Source organism: Saccostrea cucullata, unplaced genomic scaffold (genome assembly GCF_032062105.1).
Source record: "Saccostrea cucullata isolate Sc308-1 unplaced genomic scaffold, CSIRO_AGI_Scuc_v1 ctg7385, whole genome shotgun sequence".
Taxonomy (NCBI): domain Eukaryota; kingdom Metazoa; phylum Mollusca; class Bivalvia; order Ostreida; family Ostreidae; genus Saccostrea; species Saccostrea cuccullata.
In genome coordinates, this window is record NW_026927975.1 from 9001 (window position 1) to 33420 (window position 24420).

The window sequence follows — 24420 nt, forward strand, 5'->3', positions numbered from 1 at the left end:
ATGTAATACAGTTTGTTATTCTTTAATATAACCAGCACCTTAATTTTTAATAACATTAGCAATAAAAAAAAATGTCACAATAATTTTCAATTATACACCATTGCTTTTATCACAAGCTTACAACACAACAAACTGAATTATGCTTTCTTCATGAAATTGATGCTGATCATGTAGTTACAAATAAAGAAAAAAAAATGCACAAAGTGAAAAGTGAATCTCCAAGATTTTACATAGAGTACCGTATATACTCGCCTATAAGTCGGTCTGCCTATAAGTCGGTTGTATTTAATAAGTTTATACATCAGAGGGACTGACCTCATATAATACCATTAATTTTATAGCTCGCCTATAAGTCAGACATAGAATTTGGACTAGAAATTAACTCCCAAAAATCCGACTTATAGGCGAGTATATACGGTACCTTGTATAGAAAAAACAATTAGTTCCCAAAATCAATCATTAGAATTAAAAGTATGATTGACTTTTCCATCATACTCTTAATAACAAAAGTGATTTATCATTCTAGAATTTCAAGCATATCTTCCATGTGTACATTTACATACATATAAACTTCCTCATTAAGTGAAAGTCAACTGATTTATATCCATAATGTGTACTGCATGTACTTTTATCAAAATATTTAAAGCTTCTCTAAAAAATCTACTTCTCTGCTTTGCTTGAGTAGCTCAAGTATTATTAAACCATTTGCTCGTAAGATCTTATCAATTCTAAGATATCCCAGTATCTGAATTGAGAACATAAAATATGATTAAACACTTTTTGCAGCTAAAGTATATATAACAAGCAACTATTTAATCTGTTTATTTGCACAATCAAAAGTACCTATGCTTCATCTGACGTACACTTGCAAACACAATTTTTAATATAACTCCCAGTTCTTTCAATTCTTTTGCTGAGAATGCATATAGAAATATTAAAGTGTGAAGGACATAACTTTATGTTTGTATTTTGTTCTATTTCACCTCAGATAAAAGAGATTCATTTTTTCCGTCTGTTCATTTCAAACACAGTAGTATCTTCATCATCGTCGTCGTCATCTGCGTCGAGTGGCGCCATCTCGTAGTCTGCCCCACGTCCCGTGATCAATCCATACTTCTTTGACTTGTTCCTCTTTCTTCTCACTCTGTCAAAAATCAAACTTGAGTAATAAATATTTCATTATTCACAAAAATTTGAAGTACTTATAGTTATTGTGAAAGAAAAAAAATAAAACCCACATCACCAGAACACTGATTTTTTAAATTTCAATTAATACAATTACAGACAAGCAATACGTTTAATTAAGAATTCTGATATAAAAAAATGCAAAATAAAATTTTCATGTTTAATAATGCAGTAACAGATGATTAAAACCACAGACAATTGAGGTGATCTCAATACATGCACACGTAGGAATTTAGGTGGACTGAGGACATGGGCCTGGATAGCTCAGTGGTTAGAGTACCTGACTAGAAATACAGGGGTCCAGGGTTCGATTCCCTGTCCAGCCATATATTTTTATTCATATGTATTTATGAATTTTCAATGTATGTTTACTCAATCCTTCTTTACATACAGTACTATGGTTAATGTGTCTGCTCCAAATTTGTGGAGTAAGGAGTTGATCCTTGTGTCATGGGTTCAAATTCCACCGTGGGATGAGGAGTCTGTGTAATGTTTCTATTAGTCAAACTCAAGACATGTCGTGCTGCATGCTTTTTTTATTCTGCCCCAGAGTTACATTTTTAGACTAAACATTAACAAACTGATATAAACGGAATCGGATAAAAACGGATTGCATGTACATATCATTACATCTTTCCCCTTTTAAAGATAAAATGTACAAAATAAACTTTTACTGTTAATTTAGATAGAAAATTTCAAATTCATAATTTACTGAAAGTTAGAGATATAGAGTATAACATATTTACATAATATATACAGTCAATCATGAATTCATCTTTCAATATACCGGTAAGTTCTCAAATTTTATAACATTGGGGATTATTATGCCCCTCACACAATTACATCACTTGGGGATTATTATGCCCCTCACATAATCATATCACACATAATCCTGGAATCTTTTAGGTCGTCTGACCTCACGTCCGGATCGTGTTTTATACGTTTCTGCTCGTATCGGCTGATTTGGCTCTAATGATTGTTCTGGCACACTTTTCTCGAATACTGGCTGCACTGTCTCACTGAAGTCATCTAGGTCATCATGTTCTGAGATAGCTTTTCGAAAACTCGTTTCCTCTGATTTGATGATGTCTCTGCGATTTCGACGAAATTTATCACCATTTAAGTTTTCTACATTGTACGATCGATCATGAACTTTATCTTTCACGTATCCTGGCATCCAATGTCCTCTGTGTTGGAATCGAACTGTATTTCCCGGTTTCAAATACGGAAGATCTTTCTGTCCACTGTTGAAATACTTCTTCTGTTGATCCTGTGAGTTTCTTCTTTTTTCATAAGTTTTCTCTGCTGGAATGACTTTAGGTCTGAGTTGTTCTTTGGTTATGGGTAGAATAGATTTGAGTTGTCTGCTCATTAGTAGCTGCGCTGGTGAATCAACATCTGACAGCGTGTTCCTGTATTCTAGTAGATTTATGTAAGGATCCCGTCCATCGACTCTGGCTTTTTCCAACATACGTTTTGCTGTTTGGACAGTTTTTTCCGCTAAACCATTCCCTTGTGGATAGTATGGGCTTGATGTTATGTGCTTGAATGCCCATTTGTTTGCGAAATCCTTGAATTCTCTGGATGTATATTGCGGTCCATTGTCGCTGATTACTTTAAATGGTATGCCATGACGGGCAAATGCAGATTTCATATGAATGATGACAGTTTTACTCCTAGTATTTTCAAGTTTAGCGATCTCAAAGAATTTGGAGTAGTAATCCACGATAACCAAATAGTCTTCATTGTTAAGTGTGAATAGATCAGTTCCTACAAGCTGCCATGGTCCATTTGGTATGGGTGTTGGTCTTAATGTTTCTTTTGTATTCTTCTTTCTGAAATCCATGCATGTGTTGCATTTGGATATCATTGAGGCAATGTCTGCATTCATTCCGATCCAATAAACTACAGTCCTTGCACGAGCTTTTGTTTTTTCAATACCGAAGTGTCCTACATGAAGGTATCTAAGGATTTCTGGTTGTAGAACTTCTGGAATGACGATTCTTTCGTTAATCATAACAATTCCATCCACAGATGTTAACTCAGATTTCATCCTCCAAAATTCTTGTAATGGTTTGGACAGCTGATTCCTGTATTCTGGCCAACCATTTTCAATATGATGAAAACACATAAGCTTCAATTTCATCATCTATCTCATCTTTCTGTTTTTTCACTGTAGGTAGATGAGCACGAGACAGCGTGTCAGCTATTATCAAATCTTTTCCCGGAGTGTATTTGAATTCAAAGCAATATTTCTGTAGGCGAAGTAGTAGTCTTTGTAGCCTCGGTGGAGCTTGAACCAGTGACTTCTTGAGAATGTTCTCCAGCGGCTTGTGGTCATTTTCAACAACAATGTTTACTCCATAAGTATACTGGTGGAATCTTTCTAGACCAAAAGTAACAGCTAACAGTTCTTTTTCTATCTGAGCATAACGTTTTTCAGTCTCTGTTAACGCTCTAGACGCATAAGCAACTGGTTTTTTGTCCTGTATAAGCACTGCACCTAGTCCACATTTTGAAGCATCCACACTAACACATATAGGTTTTTTCACATTGAAAAAAGTAAGAACTGGTTCCTTGGACAAAATTTCCTTGATAGCCTTGAACGCATCCTCCTGTGGTTTCTCCCAGATAAACATATTTTCACTTCTGAGTAAGCTTCTGATTGGTTCATTTATGACTGACATGTTTGGAATGAATTTGGCAAGATAATTCACAGTTCCTAGCAGACGCTCGACTCCTTTCTTATCCGTTGGCGGTGGCATGTTGATAATTGCTTCGACTTTCTCTCGGTCAGGTTTTACTCCTTCCTTGGAGATCACATGTCCTATGTAAACAATCTCTGTCTTGTTGAACTGACATTTGTCCTTATTTAGGGTAAGGTTAATTTCCATGCATTTCTGTAGTACGGCTTTTAGTCGTCTGTTGTGTTCCTCTTTATTTCTCCCCCACACAAGTATGTCGTCTATGTCCACTTCAACACCTTCAATACTGTCAAAATGTTGAGCAATCCTCTTCTGAAAAACTTCCTGTGCACTCTTTATGCCAAAAGGCATGCGTCTGAAACAGTATCGTCCATATGGTGTATGAAATGTTGTAAGAAGTTGACTGGCCTCATCTAGTGGTATTTGCCAGTATCCACTATTTGCATCAAGTTTGCTGAAAATTGTGGCTCCGGATAATCTGGTTGTGATGTCCTCAATGGTAGGTAACTGAAAATGTTCACGTCTGATGGCTTCATTCAAGAAACGAGGATCCAGACATATGCGTAATTTTCCTGTTTTTGATTTTTCAGTGATCACAAGAGAATTAACCCAATCAGTTGGTTGGTCAACTTTCTAGATCACTTCCTTGGCTTCCATATCATCTAGAGTTTTCTTGAGTTCCTCACGGAATGCTACTGGTATTTGTCTAGGACTATGAACAACAGGTGGTACGCTACTGTCAACACGGATGGTGTATGGTTCCTTCAAGCATCCTAATCCTGTGAAAACACTTGGAAATTCCTCAATAGGTGAAAAATCACTCTGTAGTTTTTCTGTAGCTAGTGTCACTTTGATCAGCCCTAGTTCACAACAACTCTTATATCCTAATACTGATGGTTGATTTGCGTGTGTAACGTAACATTCAAGTTGTTGATCTTTGTATGGAATAACACTTTCCTGCAATCACCTGAGTAACTCGTAAGTTTCACATTAGTTTTGGTGAGTGTGCTGTTTAGTTTCTTGAAGATTTTCTCTGTGATGATATTCACTTGAGAGCCTGTGTCCAACTTGAACTTGATAGGAATGTTGTTTATTTCCAAACTTGAGTAGATTTCATCTTGACTGTTTCCACTTGAAATAGCACCAATAAAGAACTTCTCACTTGTCTCGCAGCTGTTTGTCATTTCATCTGTTTCTAGTTCATTGGAATGAATAGACTTAGTCCTGCACTTTGATGCAAAATGTCCTAACTTGTGACATCTGTTACATTTTTTCCCGAATGCCGGACATTTTCTTTTCTCATGCTGGCTTCCACATTTTCCACATGTAAAGGATTTTGTGTTGATAGGTTTACTTGACACACTTTGCTTCTTGGGTTGATACACATTTCCCTTCATATATTTCTGGGTTGACGAAAATGTGTTTCCTACTGACGCTTTGACAGACTGTTTATATTTCACAGCATCCACATGTTCCTCATGTTGTAGATCCTTTAATCTATTCTGTGACTCTTCATTAGCACGACACATACTTAAAGCTTTCTGTAATGTGAGTTCATTGTCTCTGAGTAATCTTTCTTTGACTTTCTCTGAATAAACTCCACATACAATTCTGTCTCTTAGCATTTCATCTTCCAATGCACCAAATTTACAGTTTTTGGAAATTATTTTCAAGTCTGTGACATATTGGTCAATGGTCTCTATTTTACCTTGAACTCTGGTGTGAAACCTATGTCTCCAAACTGTAATATTTTCTCTAGGAGCACAGTAGTCTTTGAACTTCGTAAACAGTGTATCAATCTTATCAATATCTTCATCTGGTATTGTCATAGTGTTAAATATTTCTCTGCCTTCTTGACCAATGATATAGAGAAAAGCACTACACTTATCTTTTTCGTTTCTCTCATGCATGGCAATGTTCAGGTACAATTTCATCGTTTGTTCCCACTTTCTCCATCTCTCCGGTAAATTTCCGTCTGTAGTAGAGAAGTCTAACTCTGGTGGAGGATGAATGTGTTCCATTTCTTTTCCTTCTGACACCATGTAATGTTTCTATTAGTCAAACTCAAGACATGTCGTGCTGCATGCTTTTTTTATTCTGCCCCAGAGTTACATTTTTAGACTAAACATTAACAAACTGATATAAACGGAATGGGATAAAAACGGATTGCATGTACATATCATTACAGTCTGGACCTTGGGATGAGACATTATAAACTGTGTCCCGTGTTGCACTAGATGCTGGCATGTAAAAGATCCCTCACTCAGAGTTCTTGAAATCTTTCGGTCCTGTCGGCAAGACCGAAAAAAACAACCAAGACAGTAAGACCGATCACTTTACGTTCTGTGTCAGTCTGAGTCCAAATGACAGGTAGATGTTGAGAAAGCAACTTGCAAAAATCCGACTAAATTTCGTACGAATTCCCTATAACCGACCGATCACAATCTGTTAAACGCTTTTCAGTATCTCGTAATGGCTTCCTCCATGAAGTACCAAACTATGATTGATTAACTGTTTTAACAAGTTTTTGATGGCGATAAGGTATTAGCCAGGTGAGAAAAATCGAACTAGATTAAAAACTTATGATGAAAATTGACCTCCCACAAGAATTCAACGAAATTTGTTACAGGGTTCGAAATTAACTTTTTTTAGCACTAGTCCGTACGGACTAGTGACTTCTAGCTTCCACTAGTCCGCAAACTAATTCCACTAGTCCGTCCTATAGTATGTTAGGGACAACTGCACTTTACCGGTACGTCCAAATAACATGGAAATAGCACGTGCTCTTTCTCTATAAGAGAGTCACGCGTAAGCGTGATGATTTCGCTAAAAAGGCAATAAAATGCAAAAATTGCCTATTTTTTGAATTCCTCTTCATTTTTCATGTTAATAAACTTTGTTTAATTAACGAAGTTATTAATTAAAACTAAAAGCACTTTCAAAACAAACCTTTGGCTTTCATTTTGTCGGCCACATTCCAAAGTCGTGACGTTGTTAAGCACGTGACTTATTTCAGTGCTGTGATTGGTCAGGGTAGGTGACGTGGAATAGAAAGTTTGACTTCCACTCTATTTGATTGTAAACAGTGATTCATCATGCACCTTATTTAAGATGATTTGTGTTGTGTTTTCTATGAATGGATATTTTTAATTGACTGTCTGCAACATTCTAGAATTTTTGGAAATTTTAGCGATAAATGTGATCCTTAGTTTATGGAAATGTTGAATAAGTGGAGGGGCAAAACTTGTAAACATGCAATGAGGACGGTCTTGTTTCGAGAAACAGCAATCGGCACTCGACAGTATAAGAAAAATGAAATGTAAGAGACACATCTTAGATTTCTGGAAACAGAGCTGCAGTAAATCCTGGATTTATGAACTAAAATTTATCTATTTCAATTTGCAAAACACTGGATACTTTACAATCATTGAGGACTACATGGAATGCAGTTAAGAAATCTCTACTAAAACAAGAATGCACTAGGATAGTAGCTATAATTAAAAATTGACGTTTATCTCCATCACCCATAAAAACGTATTTACAACTCATCAAAAAAAGACACAATGGTTCTACATGTATAGTGACACGTACGTATGGCCCCGAGTCTTAACGCAGATTTATCTAACGACTAAGGTAAGTTTGTTTTATTTATTTTTACGTATTGGGGGCTGCCGCCCCCACACCCCTGCTTAAAAAAGCGAAAACCCATTTAGATATCTTTTTTTCTCGCTTCGAGAGTTTCTTACACAAAATTTTTCTTACACAACAAAATGGCGTCGCCCATCATAGTTGATACGTTGCTAAGTTTTTACGCCGCACACTCTCACGCGCGGATCTAGAATCAAAATGGCGGCTGTACCGGTAAAGTGCATTCTATCCGTATGTAAAAAGAATAATACAGATCTTAAAATTTTATGAATTAATTCAATGAAATATGTGTCCACACATCAGTTGAAAGCATGTGGTGAAAGATAGAGGGTTTTCAACTTTCTGAAACTCCTCATGGTCACGTCTTTGTCTATTGATCACAATGTAGAAAACGCTTTATCGCGGTTGCGTTTCTTGTTTATTTTCAAACATCTAAGAGACTTGGAAATAAAATTAATAAAATATGAACCGATTCAAGACTTATATCCGGATTTGCACTAGTCCGTACGGACTAGTACCTTACAAAGTCTGCTAGTCCGACACAATTTTTACTAGTCTCGGACTTACGGACATGAGTTAATTTCGAACCCTGTGTTATACGATAATCAAATTCGCATGAAGTTAGTATGCAGTGTGTATATGACAGAGGGTGCGAAATGTAAAGACAATAAAATTCAAATACAGTTTTAATCTTCTTTAAATTATGTTTAATTATTTTTAATTATTTTGTTGGACTGATAAAAATCTGTCTGGACCGACAAACTTCCTGTGGCAGTCAGTCCAAATGACTTACAGTGGAAAAAAGATTTCAAGAACTCTGCTCATTGATCAATGGCTCTCAGTGCTGAGCAAAGGACAAAATTTGCAGCTCTCCACCAGCAAGTGGTGGCATCTCCATGAGTGAAAAATTCTCAAGAGGGTCGTTAAACAACAAACGATCAATATATCCTTATAAGCACTTGCGCACATAAACACTTTGCAATCATTACACCTGATTGCTGAAGAACTTAAGTAAGAATCACACTAACATGAGCTGATAAGTGAACATACCTCCAGGCTCTAACTCCGAAGTATACCACCACAATGGCAGTGAGGCCTATCAACACATAAAATGCCCTCATCAACATCCCTTTATTTTCTTTAAAGTTAAAAAAGGTACCATCTCCCACATTTTCTGTTCCATTCTTTCCTGTTTCATTGGCACCTGGTTTCGGTGTAGTCGTGCTTAATGTCGATGTACTGCTTTTTGGAGATGCAGTGCTTTCATCCGTGGCTTTATCCGCACTGTCACAAGGAATAACTGTCAAAATTACAATAATGAGGGAAATGTAAATAATTTTTGATGTCATGTTGACTGAACACTGTAATTTCATGATTTGACACGTGAGTCAAGGCGTAAATATCACTCCAACATGAATAACAACATTTTTTCGACACATCACAAGATTCGACGGAAGTGATATGACGAGTAGGCATTAACTTGTACAATGCTTGAGTCGTGCAAAAATGTTGAATTATATTTTGAAAAATTTAAGCCTTCTTTAGAGGGTTTGTAGAAGAAAATAAATTTATTTATAATATGTTATAATATTTTGCAACCCACATAATTAAAATATTCAACATATATACAATTCATTTTTTACGACTATAAATCGGCTGGTTTGTCTAAATTGGACATTTTGGCGCAAAAATTGAAAAACAATATTCTCTAATTCTCAGTGATTTCTTATTATGGAGTATAAAACTTGTAGTCAGTCACCATAAAATTGTTAGGTGTGTCACATAAATGACAAGGACATTTTAAAAAAACTGCATTAGATTTATCACTTCGTTACTTCTTTGATAATGTAAGCAGCTGGGTTGAGATGATACATATGTGGTCTGTGGATGTTTTTCCATAGGTACAGCAATGGTTGACAGTAGGGAGAAGGAAGAATTTCTTAAACCTGCAGTGGATTTGCTACAGCTCAGCAAGACTGATCAGGTAGGAAAAGAGAGTATAGCCAGACTGCTGGAAATTCTTAATGATTGTACATTGTTTAACGTCCCTCGAGAGAATTTTTCACTCACAGTCATATGGAGACGCCACCTCTTGCCGGTGGAGAGCTGCAAATTTTGTCCTATACTGGGCACTCGGGGCCATTGCAGAGTTGTGGAAAACTTTTTCAGATAGCCGGTCATTCGGACCGGTAAGAAAACAAAATAAGCCGGTCCGAAGTGATTTTTGTCGGTCCAAAATAGAAAGTTGCAAAATGGAAACATTTTTTCATTTTATATCACATCTATTTAATAAATCATGCTGTTAATAAAACAAAATTCAGTCTCCATTTCCAAGTACTTGTCAGTTTTCTTTTAATTTTCCATTCATAACAATACTAGATCGATACAATTATACCATCGTTTTTTGGCAGGTGACAATGCTAATTCAGCACAGTCAAAGCAATTTTTAAAAACATTTATACATTTTGGAATTATATTAACCTAGAATTCTTTGCATCGATAATCTGATAATAAATATATCAACACGAAAGGAGAAAAAAAACGAAAATCCGGGACAGTCGGAAATACAAGGTTTAATAAGTGCCTTCTCCACCTGTGCTTGAATTCTTTCTGTTGAAATTTTTCATATGTAGCCCGTCTTTATCTGAAGTTTTTCTTGAATATGTTTTCTACCTAACTCGGCCCCTTGGCAGTTGTGCATTTGAAAGGTCACGAGAACAATGCTAGTTTTGTTTTCATTTATAGCTTTGATCTCGTTTAAAGAAAAGGTATTACATAATCGCATATAAGATACAATAATTAAGATGGGAAATGCACAAAACAAAAAAAAAACTTTTAACCAAAAAAGGGGCCGGTCATTTGGACCGACATTGATAGCATTTTTACCGGTCATGCGAATTTTAAGCTGGTTTTGCCGGCATGACCGACAGTTTTCCACAACTCTGCCATTGAGCAAGGAGGGATTTTTTTCGTGCCAGCATCTACTGCGACCTCGGTTTATGCAGTCTCATCCAAAGGACCGGTCTCCACATCCCATGATGGGATTCATACTTGCGACATAAGGATTGACTCCTTACTTCAAAACGCGAGAGCAGACGCTCTAAGCAGCGGGCGACGATGATATAATGCTGCAGATTTAGAACTCGCTCATCAGAAAAAAAATGGGATGGATGACTAGACAGTAATCCGTGATTCTTCTGACTCTTACATAGCTGCAGATCTGTTGCTATCCGAAAAAATAAATATTGATAGACCGGATAGCTACAGTGCCACCCGTTGAAAAAACTGTATATTTATTGCGCACAAAAAAGTGCGCTCAGTTCTTGATTATCTCTTCCAAATTCATACCTCAATTGCAAAAGAGGGAAGATTTTAAAAAGTTTCTCTCTCCTTTATCAAGTACATTCGTAGATGACATCTGAACGAAGCATATTGGACCGAATTATCTTTGAAACCAAAATTGCAGTATATATTATGGAAATGTTCGATGATTACAATATCAGGGCCAGGAGGACTATTAAAAACAATTATGACGAATGTTTTGTTGTGGAAAGAGTAAAAGAATATGTTAGGAACACACGGTTAGTAATATTTTGAGATTACAGTTTTAGGAACATGGATAAATAAATTGAAAACCGAGCGCACTTTTTGTGCGCAATAAATATACAGTTTTTTCAATGGGTGGCACTGTAGCTATCCAGTCTATCAATATATATTTTTTCGGATAGCTACAGATCTGCAGCTAACTCTTACACTGCTTGTCCATTGCAAATGCCACAATATAAAATCAGGCCTGGTGTAAAAGTCAAAGTAATCTTGGATGAACATGGAAAAATAAATAGAGAAATACCACTTTTTTGTGGACAATAAACAGATAAATAATTTATTGTCCCCAGCTGAAAGTGAGGGATATTAATTTCGGTCTGTCTGTAGTTCTGTCTGCGTGTAACGCTTTCAATTCCATGTGATTACATCTCGAGAAGCCCTTGATCTTTTGCAATGAAATTTTGCACAATAACTCTACATGGCCTAAGGAAGATCACTATTGGATTTGAGGTCCAAAAGTCAAGGTCATAAATTAAAAAAAAATCTGTCTGTTTTAAAAGTTTTGTTTCCACACAATATCTCAATAAATCTTTCAGCTTTTGCATGTTTTGCAATTGTGTTTTATCATGTTTATTGCACAACTCCCTATGGCTTAAAGAAGACCCGATCTAATCCAATAATGTACAGTTATTGACTCTGAGGTGAATACAACTTTTAGATTGTTTACTTTAGAATTAAGAAAAGGTCTTTGGAAAACATTCTTCCCCTTGTTCACTTGAATTATAATTAGTTTATATACAGTCTATCATGTTATCATCAGGCCATCTGTTTTTACAGGTAAATTTGATTCTGTATCATAAACAAATGCTGTTACATGTATTAATTGTGATAATGTGATACCATTATATCTTTTTATTTAATTTTTTTCAGGAGGAGTTTTGGTTGGGATCCCTATATCAGACTTTCCTCATCACAAGAGGTAGACGTACTTCAGATCAGTATCATCAGTTCTTGTCTGGGATAAAGCGAGTAGTAAAGACCAACATTCTGGACTACAGCATTGTCACTGTCAGAGAGCTACTGGACAGTCCCAGAAATCTCACCGTGGACTGCACAGCTACCAGTAAAACTGTCAGAGAGCTAGATAGGTATTGACCAAAGGTCTCAGGGTTCAAAATTTGCTGTATGTTGCAAACATGCCAGTTAGATTATCATAATTGTGAGTTGACAATTTTTTATACTAGCATAAAAAAATGTGACTTGATTTTTAACAAGGCAACTAAGTAATTATATAAAATCCAGTAATCATCATGCTCATGAAGTTCTTGTCCCGCCCTTAAATCTTGATGACTTCTGATTTTAGGAAGATTTTATCTGGGAGATTTGTTTTTACACCTGTGAGTCAAAAGGACCGACTAGCTGTCATTCACCTGGAGGATAACACAGGATCTATTCCCTGTCAGGTATTACTATGACAGACCACATATAACACAGGATCTATTCCCTGTCAGGTATTACTATGACAAACCACATATAACACAGTCAACCTAAATAAAAAGAAACAATGTCAAATACAGTTACAAATTTTGTTGTCACTACCACAATAACTTGAAACAATAGACAAATAATATTTTTTAGTCTGCACAAAACTACAACTAAGCCTACTCTGTAGTTGCCCTGCTGTTGTGTTTATTTTATTAGAATATTTTCTGTATCATTTCCTTTTTTGCTATTCAAAGATTCTCAGAATAAACTTTTTTAACATGTTTAAACTAATGCGATTTTGAACAAGTCTGCTTACATGTAAACTAAAATTTAGACATAGGATTATAATTAAATAAATTGAATGCATATTTAACCCCCTTCCCCGCAGTCACACATTTTAACGCATATACTATTTCCTATTTCTGACGCAAAATCACGCATATACCGTTTCCCCATAATCACGCATTTTCACTCATATTAAAAAGTTCATTTAATCTTAAATTTAATGCCAATTTCCATCTATTTTATGCCCTCAAAAATCTCATAAAATAAGAGAAGTTTTATTTATATTAAAATATTTCGTCATAATATTTTTTACTCTTAACATTAAGAGAAATGTGTACCACGCTATAAGGTGCTTGCGGGGAAATGGTAAATTTCTATTTCTATGACGTGAACATTAAGTGTTTGTTGCATAACGGTTCAGTAAGTTGTAAAGAGTTAAAGTGAACCTATTTCTTTATCAATATTTGTCTTGTAGATACTTTAAATATTATACTTTGTTTTTAGTTCACAAGTTAAATATTGTACTTTGTTATCAGTTTACAGATTTCACTAGAAGGAAGTTGATATATGCCCAAAGTTTATGGTGTATTTTGTCGTCATGGAGACTGGTCAGAGAAGATCAAGGTTCATAGGCTTTGTTTTATTACATTCATAATCCGTAGCTTGAATTTGTCTCGTTTGATCTTTTAAGATATTTTCATTTTATTCCTTAGATAGTTTCATCCATAACGTGAATTTTTGATTTTTAATCCTTAGATATTTTCACATAAACATGCTCTTGTAGGTACAAATTACATTGAAGTCAGGAACTTTATCAAAGAGGAAAATGTGGACAGGAAAAAGAAAGAAATCAAAGTACATGTATTATCAACAACTGACGTGGAAGTCATATTGGAAAACAAGTATTAACATTTGTTTGACCAATTCTGAATAAGAATCTGATTTGTCGATGCTATGAATATACGGGGTAATATATCAAAATCTAAGTTATGTCAGGGTAGTTCAATGTCTTGTGGAATATTGTTTCATCAAAATTGATGACCATGCAAGGCAACAAAGTTTAACGTAGTAAACAAGCAGCACTGCAAAACAAGCCAACATTTTATTTTTATGTGTACATTAATTGTAGTTTTACTCTTTTATTTTTAATTGCAGAGATCAATTAAAACCAGGCTGTTTAAATATAGTTGGAGAAGTCAGCTGTCTCAGTGAGATTATCAAGTAATTCTTTATTAACAAGAGTTCAGACAAATATACTGGACAAAAAAAGTTAAGGATCATCAAATTAAATATGTTTTACAAATACTGTATCATAAAAAACAGAATGCAGTTTAAATTTTAGTATCATATTTTATATTTAAAAAGTGAAAATTAAACATTGGATGTGATAAATTTGTATGAACACGCGCTGCGAATTGTTCATTACCATCACTTTAGAATTCGACATGTTGGGGGTAGACCTGAAAATGAGATTTTCTTCAGAAGAGTCAAATAACGTCACTAAAATGATTGCCAGTATTTTGTATGACCTCCCCGCGAGGCCCTGCAACTCAGACCCATGCTGCCCATCAGTCGTCGAAGGCTAGCCTGAGGGATCTGTTGCCATTCCTCCTGCAATGCTGTCTGAAGCTCCCGTCAATTTTGGGGAAGTGTAAGACGAACTGAAATGCGTTGCTAAAGAATGTTCCAGGCATGTTCAATTAACTTCAGGTCTAAAAAACGGTGGGTGCATACGCTAAGTTGTTTCACTTTCCATGTACTCGTTTACGCATCGGACACTATGAGGTCGAGCATTATCATCCATTAAGATGAAATCCTCCCCCAGAGTACATGCAATACGTCTAACAATAGGATGAAGAATATCATTTCGGTATTTTAAACCTGTCAGGTTGCCTTCAATAATGTGCAGATCAGTTTTGCAGTCGATACTTATGCCTGCCCAAATCATCACCAAACCTCCATTTACTCTGTATTGCTCAGAAATGACACAATCAGCATATCTTTCCCCATTTGCAATCCAAACAAGTCTTCTGTCATCATGGAAGTCAAAACAAAATCGCGACTCGTCTGAGAAGAGAACAGAACACCAATGACGTTATTGCCAATTTTTTGTGTTCTGTTGCCCACTGTAGTCGATTTCTGCGGCACTCTAATTTTAATACAGGACGTACGGCTGGTCGGCAAGCCTTGAGATTTGCTTCCTGAAGTCTGTTTCAAACTGTTTTAGTAGAAATCCGCCTGCCCGTTGCTCTCTGATGCCCAGTATTAAGCTTAAGAGCACTTTGGAAGCTGTGCGTCTCAGCAAAATTGGCCAAATAACGATCCTCACGGACTGCCGTACACCTTTGAGGTCCCGATTTTAGCCTTTTTTGACAATTTTCTGCCTGTAAATATCGGTTCCATAACCGTTAATTCCACTTTGAAAAAGATAAAGTCTTTCTGCAACGTGACGTTGCGTTTTGCCAGCTTCCAGCATCCCTGCTGCCATGAAGTGTCCGTCCATACTCACATGCCTCCTCATAGCGTCTTATCATCAGTTCTGGTCAGATATACTGAAATTTTCTTGTGTTCACTAAAGAAAACCCGCTTTGATACTTCTATGCTTCCATTGTTCCACTTATTTTTTTAATGTCACATACTTTCTTGACCAATATGTCCCAAAACTCATTAAACACGTGTGACTTAAGTATCGAATAGTGTAAATGACATGTTTTTAAAACTACTTGAGCCTTGCTGTCATATAAATTCATGGCTATGAAAATATTATTCTTGTGTAAAAATATGATCCCTAACTTATTTTGCCCAGTATACTACTCCATTTATCTTTGATATCTTTTCTATCTTAAATTGATAATTGTATTAAAATAAATTTTGATTCCATGTGTAAATTTGATAATTTTTTTATTAAGTGACTTCTTTGAAAATTACTTTCTCTTTATTTTTGTGTCCCCCTTTCAAGAAGAGAGGGCATATTGCTTTACTGCTTTTTGTCTGTTATTTCGTCTGTCGTTCTGTTGGTCCACCATAAAAATATTAATGTCAGGTTCTGTTTTGGGTATAATCAAGAAATTTTTGACAGAGTTATGCCTCTTGGACTTAGAAAAATTTCAATTCTTTGCAGTTTCTGTTCATTTTCTTTGCAGAGGCTGAAGTTACTGAAATGAAATTTGGTATACAGATTTATCATAAGAATTTGTTTTGGGTACAATTGAGAAATTTTTGACAAGAGTTATGCCCCTTGGACTAAGAAAAATTCCAATTATTTGCAGTTTTTATTCATTTTCTATGCATGTTCATGTATGTCCAGGGGGAGTGGCATTAGTGTTTTATAAACATCTCTTGTGTTTTTAGAATTAAAGAGGATCTAGTATTTTGCATCAAACTACAGAAAAATATTACCGTTATTATTAAGGTACTTAATAATTTATTTCATTTAATATGAAAAATATTGTATAAAGAAAAAAAATTATATATATATATATACTGTGAACATCTTTTCTTATTTTCAGCCTATGGTAAAGTGAAGTTTTAAGTATATGAATTCATTTATTGTGCTTTGTTTAGTTACTTATGCAAACATTTATAGTATTATGTTGTCACTGGGAGCAACACAATTTCTGAAATTTGAGAATCAACACATTTTCATATTAATGATCTTTATCTATCTCCTCATCATTTGATAATGTTGATGATTGATTTGAATGCAGGACAGGAAGTACCAACACTGGCATGACCTTTTGACCCCACAGAAAGAGTTCCTGTTTCTGGGCCTACTTCCTACTACTCTATATAAGGTAATATTACTTACATAGTTTTATAGTGACAGGGTGCGGGATGATACCTGGTTAGTAAATTTGATATCTGGCAAGGGGAAGCCATGACAGTCATGACAGAGATGGGTAAAGAAATACAAGATGGAAAACTAACTCAATTCTATGCATTGAACATACAAACTAATCAGCCCCTTGACCTTCAGCATTATTCGTTATCCAGGGTCAATCAAAGGTGTACTGAGATTTGCCTGGAGTTTTATTCTATATTCATTACCAGTACTACTTTCAGTGAAACAAAACATGAAACCTCTCTCAATTTGTTTCACCCCTAATGATGGCATACATAGTGACAGTAATACTGTTAGTTTGTTACACCACAGGGTTCTCTCATGGTCTTCTCACTAATGCTATACAGTGTACAACTAATCTGATGACATTTTTACTTTATTCTTATGATTTCTTAGCATTGAATCCTGAAGTAAAAAAACATTTTTTTTACAGGGGACACCTCAAGAGAAAAAAGTTCTGGTTCCCTGGAAGAAATCTGATCTTCTTGCCCCTACTGTGGAAAATATTGAGGTCATTTCTCTCTCTGTAAGTTCCCAATGCAATTAATATATGTGCTAGTTCATTTTAGTAATTTTCTGTAGTCATGGTAACAAGATGCATACATTTTTCCAAATCATTTTAGATCAGAACTTGGAAAAAAAGTACATGTATTGTGTTTATAAATTTGTCTAAATGTGTCAATGTTACTCAAATTTAGAAGTAGATTAGATCATTTGATGATCATTTCATCATATTTATTTGTTTAACACAAAGTATTTATGAATGCATGTATAACATTAAAAGATTACTTTCAAAGAAATGGTTGAGTGAAAATTGCAAGGATGAGAAGATTTCTTTATTAAATCCAGAAGATTTGACCAGAGTGCCTGAGGACCAAGAGTTTTGTTCCTATCAGGTCGGTATCAAAATGTAACTATGTATTAACTATTATATCAAGTCTCTGTATTGAAATGTCAGTTTGTGTCATATCATACCACGTGTTTTGTAGAGTGTTTGATCATTTCAGGGGGAGATAACTAATGTGGACTTGGAGAACTTTGGGTTGTATCAACTGGATAAAACTGTTTGGTATGTATTATCTCCCTTCCTACCAGGTCTTCAAAAATGCAGAATTATGCATTATTGTATGAAAAAGTAATGACAATTTCCATGGGAACTCCAAAGCTATGAATTAACACCATTTTGAAAAGAAAAATTGGTTTTTTTTTTTAATCATCCCTTTGTCCCATTTATTCATTGAAGTATTCAGGAACTTAATGCCATTGCTGTATCTGTTAGCTTTCAATCTGTTAAAGTCTAATTTTTTTTTAGCAGTGTAATATGTTGATATAAAGTTTAAACACTGGTTCACACAGGGTGTTGGTGAGCAGTGTATCACAGCATCATTATCACAGAAGTTTTTATCTGGGTTCCCACGTCACAGTGTACAACAGTCATATGGTGGCCTCCAAACAGGTAATGGTCATACGACACTTAATTATAGATTTTAAACAGATAAAAATCATAGATATTATATTACAACAGTCGTATGGTGGCCTTTGAAACAGGTAAAGTCCTATGACACTCGGTACAGATTCTAAATAGATAAAAATCATAGATTCTGTTTGTGTTCTTTTTTTCTGAATTCATAAAAAATACCCTTTTTCCCCTTTGAATGTTATTTTTCTCTCCAAAATTAAAGAACATACAGTTTGATATATAATATTAAGCTGTTTTGATTTTCCCAAATTTCCCCCAAACAGTGAAACAGTCACTAATTACCAAATGTTAAGGCTTCAGCTACAGTCCCCAGAAGTGGGATGGGAGCCCTGCTGACTAAGTGATCACAGGCCATGTCATACTTGCCAACCTCCAGCATGTAAAAATCTGGTCATGACCAGATTTGGAAAGTAAAAAATCTGGTCATAACGCGTAACGACATTCACGACATATTTACCATGATTAAATTTTATACATATATATACAAAGTATTTGTGTATTGGGAATTTTTTTTTATTGAAAAAGGATTTAATTAAACTATGACAAAAAATTCATACATAATTTGATTTTATTTACATGTTAAAAATGAGAATTGAAGGTTTCATATTTCAGTATTGACCTGAAGTAAGTGTGCATTTTTAAAAAAAAAACTTTTCAGTTTCTCAAACTTTCTGCTAAATTTGAAAGTATACCAATTTAAGTTTTGAAGTTATTTTTCCTCTCTCCTAATTAATTAACCACTACAATATGTTTTAAATGTGAAGTTAGGCCTACACTGTCTTTGATCACTTTATTTTATCTAGAATGAATTTTTTTTTTCCAAGATCCCTTGATATGTACATAAATATTGTTTCTCTTTTTCTTGGTTCAATCAGAGACATGTGTTTGGTTCAATTTGTTCCTGTTGGCCCTGATAACGATCTAGTTCTATCGGAAGCCATTTTAATTGACTTCAAACATTGATTTGTCAAAACAACACCCAGTTAATTGTTTACACCTGCACTGATAATTAATCCATTGGCATTGTAAGATTGTTTACGTAGATCTAAGCTTGGGTTGTAACTGGAAATTAAAAGTGCAACCTAATTTACGAACCAAATCCGGAAATCGGGAGATTTTCGGGTTGTTCGGCAAAAATCGGGTGATAAGCATGACCTGCCGGGTCATAAAAAATAATCGGTTACGGGTTGAAAAATCGGGTGTGACCCGACGAAATCGGGTGAGTTGGCAACTATGGGCCATGTAGGTACAGATTATAGCTCACACAAACCCAGAAATGTTCTTTTACATTTTTCATTTCCTCAATGTTCTGTGTGCATTCACCATGTTATCCTTGTTCACAGTCAAAATACAAAGGATGTAGTGAAATTGTGTGTGTGAAATTGACAGGAAAACCTATCTTTATCTTATCTCAACTTAATGTTTACCGACCATAGTGCTATTATGCACCTATTATACATTTAATGTGAAACAATTTGGGTTTCCCATAGCAGAACAGGACACTGCCATTCTTTATAATTTTAGGGGCTCCCGTCTATTATATTCACTGTTCACGATTCCTCTAGTTTAATTGGGCATTCTAAGAACATGTCTATCAGAGTATCATGTATTTCATTGATTATTATATCTCTGATGCATGGTTTCATTGAATTTCAGGTTCCCAAGATTTGTTTTCTCTGCTGTACCTGTAGTTGTATCCGAGTGTCCCAGTTTTCTAACCTCCTTCCACAAACTAAGGTAAGAATCAAAGACACACAATTCTCTGACCTCCCTCCAAACACAGAGGTAAGAATCAAATACACACAGTTCTCTATCTCCCTCCACAAATAGAGGTAAGATAAGCACCATACACATCTACCTACATGTGTAAAAATAGATTTCAAATGCTTAAAATTTTTTACAGTACTAACATTCCAATATTCAAAAAAAAGTTATTGAAATCAAATGGGTATGTAGTAATACTTCCACATTATACATACATATTTAAATTACTATATAATCACATATGATATAATAAGGCTTGTGGGCCACAATGCTTAGCTGAGAAACTAAGGCCCTTCAGTTCATTTAAATAAGCAGAATTGTTTGATTTATATTCTAAGGGTTGGACCTAAATGTGGTCATAGTTTGAACAAATTAAAATCACTACGACTTTTGGCGGGTGTGACTGTCAACAGGGGATGCTCACTCCTCCTAGTCACCTGATCCTAACTTCTGAAGTCTCCAGGGCTTTATGTTTTATACCCTCATCAAAGATTTGTATTCGTTATTATTTTTTTGATAAATCACAGTTCATTATTTTCACCTTTTATGTAGTAAAAATGTTTGAGTTCTTCTCAATTTATTATTTTGATGATAGTAGAGATGTCTAAATATTGTAAGGAGTGTTGTAATTGTTGAGTGTCCTTTGTAGAACATAAAATTGTCGGAGTTTGTCAGACGCCAGCTATGGAGGTATTCAGTCTGCAGTACATGGATGCTCCAGTTTGCCAGTTTCCTCATTTCACTCTACTCCAAGTTCAGCTCTCTCTGGTAAAGATTATATTCTACTCCCCATTAAGTCTTAGATTTTCCCTTTTAGTCAGTGCAAGAAATATGTACAAGTGTCAAAGAATTTTGTAGAGATCTCTATAGAAATTGCATAGGCAGGTATTTTACCAGAAAATACATTTAGTCAGGGTTAGATAAATTTTGACAGAGATATCACTCTCGAACTAAAAACAATAAGGAATTTTTAGTTGATTATGAGAGACATAAATTGAATAAAAAGTAAGCTTAAAGTTTGCAATTTTGGTTAAAAAGAAATTAGAATATTAAACATTTTAAAACAGTACAATTCAGTAAATTTAAACAAAAGCCTTAAGTTGGGTTCAATCAGTTCACATGCCAGATACTTTCACTAGTGATGAAACGATTGTAGCCGATGATCAATTGTCGATCGTTTTTGGGTGTTTGATTCCGATTATCGATTACATTTTTCATAATCGATTGTCGCCCAAATAATTCACCCAAATAAACTTGTATGATTTGAACTAAACTAATACATACACATTTACAATACATGTAAAACCAAAGGAGGTCAACAAAAATGGTGTCCGAAGGCGAAGTTAACAACAATCAAGTAGAAATTTACCCATATCCAGGGAATGCATAGATAGAACATTCTATCGTTAAAATGATATTTTCCTACGGACCCGGTTTAAAGATAGAATTCGTTCCGTGTATTTGTATAATGTAGCAAAAGAAACACGGGCAATAAATCATATAATCAGTGCATTAACTACGGACAATCTAGAGAGTTCCGAATGTAAACATGGCAGGTAAATTTGAAGCGAGAGAAAAACGTTGAGAACATTAATTGGATTTTCATCTTTATATGGATTATATTTTGGGATAAAATGCATAAGCAATCTCAAAAAAAGATTGTTTTGATTTATTTGGAAGTTATTTCCAGTGCAGATCCTTTTATATTCTTCAAAATCGTGTCGGAGCGTATCCGCTCCAATTTTCTACATTGCAAGTATATGGGATATTCTAACTGTGGTGAGGGCTTGTACCGAGACACAGTAAGATTATTCCAATTAGGGAATGCAAAATCTGATGTCATGACAAACATTATTAGTTTTATAAGCAAATATTTAAAAAAAATTCTGTTTCTTTGTTACTTATACAACAAAAAAGTTGTCTTTAGAATAAACTTGAAAAAATTTTATTTTTAGTTTGTTCCATAAATGATAAATGATGTAAAGAAATAGAATTTTGTATTTGAAATTTGAATTACCAATTAAGTCGATGATTGATCGATTAAGCTTCTCTGATTTTGACCGATTATCGATTATGAAAATTTCCCGATTATTCAACACTAACTTTCACCATTAGACTATGAAAATAGTTTACCAAATCACCCTTTTAGGGAATCACTGTCTAGTTAGTATAATATGCCAGGGCATCAACGATAGTTGGAAGCAAAGCCCGTTATGCATAAATTATCCCATGTTTTCCACTATTGTTGATGTCCCTAGCATACTATACTAACTAGACAGTGATTCCTTATATTTCCATTTCATTGTGAAATAAAATTGTAGATTTAGATTTTTGAAATGTAGACATAGATTTAAATTACACAAGAATTCCCATGCCAATTTCAATAGTCCTCGGCCACTGACGTTAAGCACAAAGGCAGCCGCACGAGATTTACATGCATTTTTGGCCTCCTTAGCGTCAGACACAGAGACAGATGCGCATGAGATTTGCATGCATATTAGGCCTCCTTAGCTCCTGACCTATCGACCTGCCTAATTTACATTCCGGTAGAATTATCAAGAAATCAACTCCGCTAACTTTCAAAGGTTATCACAGAGACAAAAATTAGAAATGGAAATATTACAAAATATTTCCATTTTTAATTTTTTTTTCTCTGTGATTACTCTTTGAAAGTTGGGGAGTTGATTTCTTAGTAATTCTACCAGAATGTAAATTAGGAAAATCGATAGTTCAGGGCTTAGGAGGCCAAATATGCATGTAAATCTCGTGTGCATCTGTCTTTGTGCCTGACGCTAAGGAAGCCAAACCCATGCCAATTTCAATAGTCCTTGCCCACTGACGTCAAACACAAAGACAGCCGCACAAGATTTTCATGGATAATCTATTAGGTCTACATTTTCAAACTCTAAATCTACAATTTTATTTCACAATGCAATGGAAATATAAGGAATCACTGTCTAGTTAGTATAGTATGCCAGGGACATCAACGATAGTGGGAAACCTAGGATATTTAATGCCCTAGCATACTATATTAACTAGACAGTGATTCCTTAATAAATTCACAAAACATTTAAATTTCAATTTGTGACACAGTGTCTTCAAAAGTATATTGCATCGATGTATAGAGCCACCTTAATAAGGTTAACACTGTATAGTTTTGAACTTAGTTAGGCCCCTTAACTTTTTAAAAAGTCTTTTATAGAAACAAATTTAAAACAATATCATTTTTAAAAAAGGCTTTGATTTTAATTTGCGAGTGGTCTTGTGAAATTGCAAATTCACCTCATTGGTACTCACAGTTATTAGTACCGGTAAGTTGTATATTTAGGAGTATAGGGAAAAAAATATACTCCTGAAGTGTTACAAAGCACACACATTTTTTCCATTTAGATTCTTGTGTATAATAATAGACTAAGGGACTCTTTTTATAGTCCTCAGTTTGATTTGTTGTTGGAGAGATACATGACCAGCCGTGCTGAGCTCCCAAAAAGAAATTACCTGCAGGAATTCCTGTCCTCCCCTCACAGCTGTTTTCTGTACCAGTCCATACCCGAGATGGAGGTATGTGATTGTCTGTAAGAGTTACCTCCCTGTCACTGTTTAAAATAAATTATCGATAAATGTAATTAAGTTCATGCTGTTGATATCATGCAAGCTAGGGGACAACAAAACATTGTGAAATAAATGCAAAAAAATTTAACTTTGGTAATTATTCACTATCTGTTTTACTGTATGATAGATAAGGAAATATGAAGCTGTTTCAAGTATTGCAGTCTTATATCAAAATATTCTGAATTACTCTCTCATTTCAGCCAATGTGTCCACTTTTCCCTGACTTGGTTCTGTGCTCTGATATCAGTTTTGACACAAAAGCAATACACAGAGTCGGGCATTATCTGATTCAAGGCCTGAGAAATACAGACAGACTGAATAGTGTCCTCTACTGGCTTTATCATACCGAGGATAACCAGCAAAATAAAACAAAGGTAAACTGAATAATGTCCTCTACTGACTTTATCATACCGAGGATAACCAGCAAAATAAAACAAAGGTAAACTGAACAGTGTCCTCTACTGACTTTATCATACCGAGGATAACCAGGAAAATAAAACAAAGGTAAACTGAACAGTGTCCTCTACTGGCTTTATCATACCGAAAATAACCAGCAAAATAAAACAAAGGTAAACTGAACAATGTCCTCTACTGGCTTTATCATACCGAGGATAACCAGCAAAATAAAACAAAGGTAAACTGAATAATGTCCTCTACTGACTTTATCATACCGAGGATAACCAGAAAAATAAAACAAAGGTAAACTGAGTAATGTCCTCTACTGGCTTTATCATACCGAGGACAACCAGAAAAATAAAACAAAGGTAAACTGAGTAATGTCCTCTACTGGCTTTATCATACCGAGGACAACCAGCAAAATAAAACAAAGGTAAACTGAATAATGTCCTCTACTGGCTTTATCATACCGA

At 35.0% G+C, this 24420-nt stretch overlaps 3 protein-coding genes across 3 annotated transcripts; 2 read left to right on the forward strand and 1 right to left on the reverse strand.

Annotated features, from left to right (window-relative positions):
• Positions 1-415: 415 nt before the first annotated feature.
• LOC134276056 (membrane protein FAM174-like) lies at positions 416-8995 on the reverse strand. Its single transcript, XM_062758337.1, has 2 exons — positions 8589-8995; positions 416-1144 (listed from the first exon to the last, which is right to left on the reverse strand). Exons 1-2 carry the CDS (start codon positions 8909-8911, stop codon positions 1000-1002), a joined length of 468 nt encoding a protein of 155 aa, XP_062614321.1. The 5' UTR covers positions 8912-8995; the 3' UTR covers positions 416-999.
• Positions 8996-9279: 284 nt separating this feature from the next.
• LOC134276058 (uncharacterized) lies at positions 9280-16482 on the forward strand. The gene is made up of 9 exons (XM_062758340.1): positions 9280-9311; positions 9440-9522; positions 12015-12232; positions 12448-12547; positions 13391-13478; positions 13639-13756; positions 14010-14075; positions 16206-16266; positions 16441-16482. Exons 2-9 carry the CDS (start codon positions 9448-9450, stop codon positions 16480-16482), a joined length of 768 nt encoding a protein of 255 aa, XP_062614324.1. The 5' UTR covers positions 9280-9311; positions 9440-9447.
• LOC134276057 (uncharacterized) lies at positions 16483-23925 on the forward strand (the record flags this gene model as incomplete). The annotated part of the gene is made up of 9 exons (XM_062758338.1): positions 16483-16648; positions 17129-17221; positions 17493-17591; positions 17703-17764; positions 18052-18151; positions 19832-19912; positions 20589-20707; positions 23371-23500; positions 23752-23925. Coding segments are annotated over exons 1-9 (951 nt in total), but the record flags the coding sequence as incomplete, so codon positions are not given.
• Between the last annotated feature and the right edge of the window lie 495 nt (positions 23926-24420).

Bases quoted from the DNA above. Each gene is read 5' to 3' on its own strand.
- LOC134276056 (XM_062758337.1), bottom strand. From the start codon at position 8,911: ATGAAATTACAGTGTTCAGTCAACATGACATCAAAAATTATTTACATT. The intron at 1,145-8,588 runs GTATGTTCACTT...GATTTTTGACAG, and splicing joins TTCGGAGTTAGAGCCTGGAG to AGTGAGAAGAAAGAGGAACA.
- LOC134276058 (XM_062758340.1), top strand. From the start codon at position 9,448: ATGGTTGACAGTAGGGAGAAGGAAGAATTTCTTAAACCTGCAGTGGAT. The intron at 12,233-12,447 runs GTATTGACCAAA...TTCTGATTTTAG, and splicing joins ACTGTCAGAGAGCTAGATAG to GAAGATTTTATCTGGGAGAT. The intron at 13,757-14,009 runs GTATTAACATTT...TTTTAATTGCAG, and splicing joins GAAGTCATATTGGAAAACAA to AGATCAATTAAAACCAGGCT.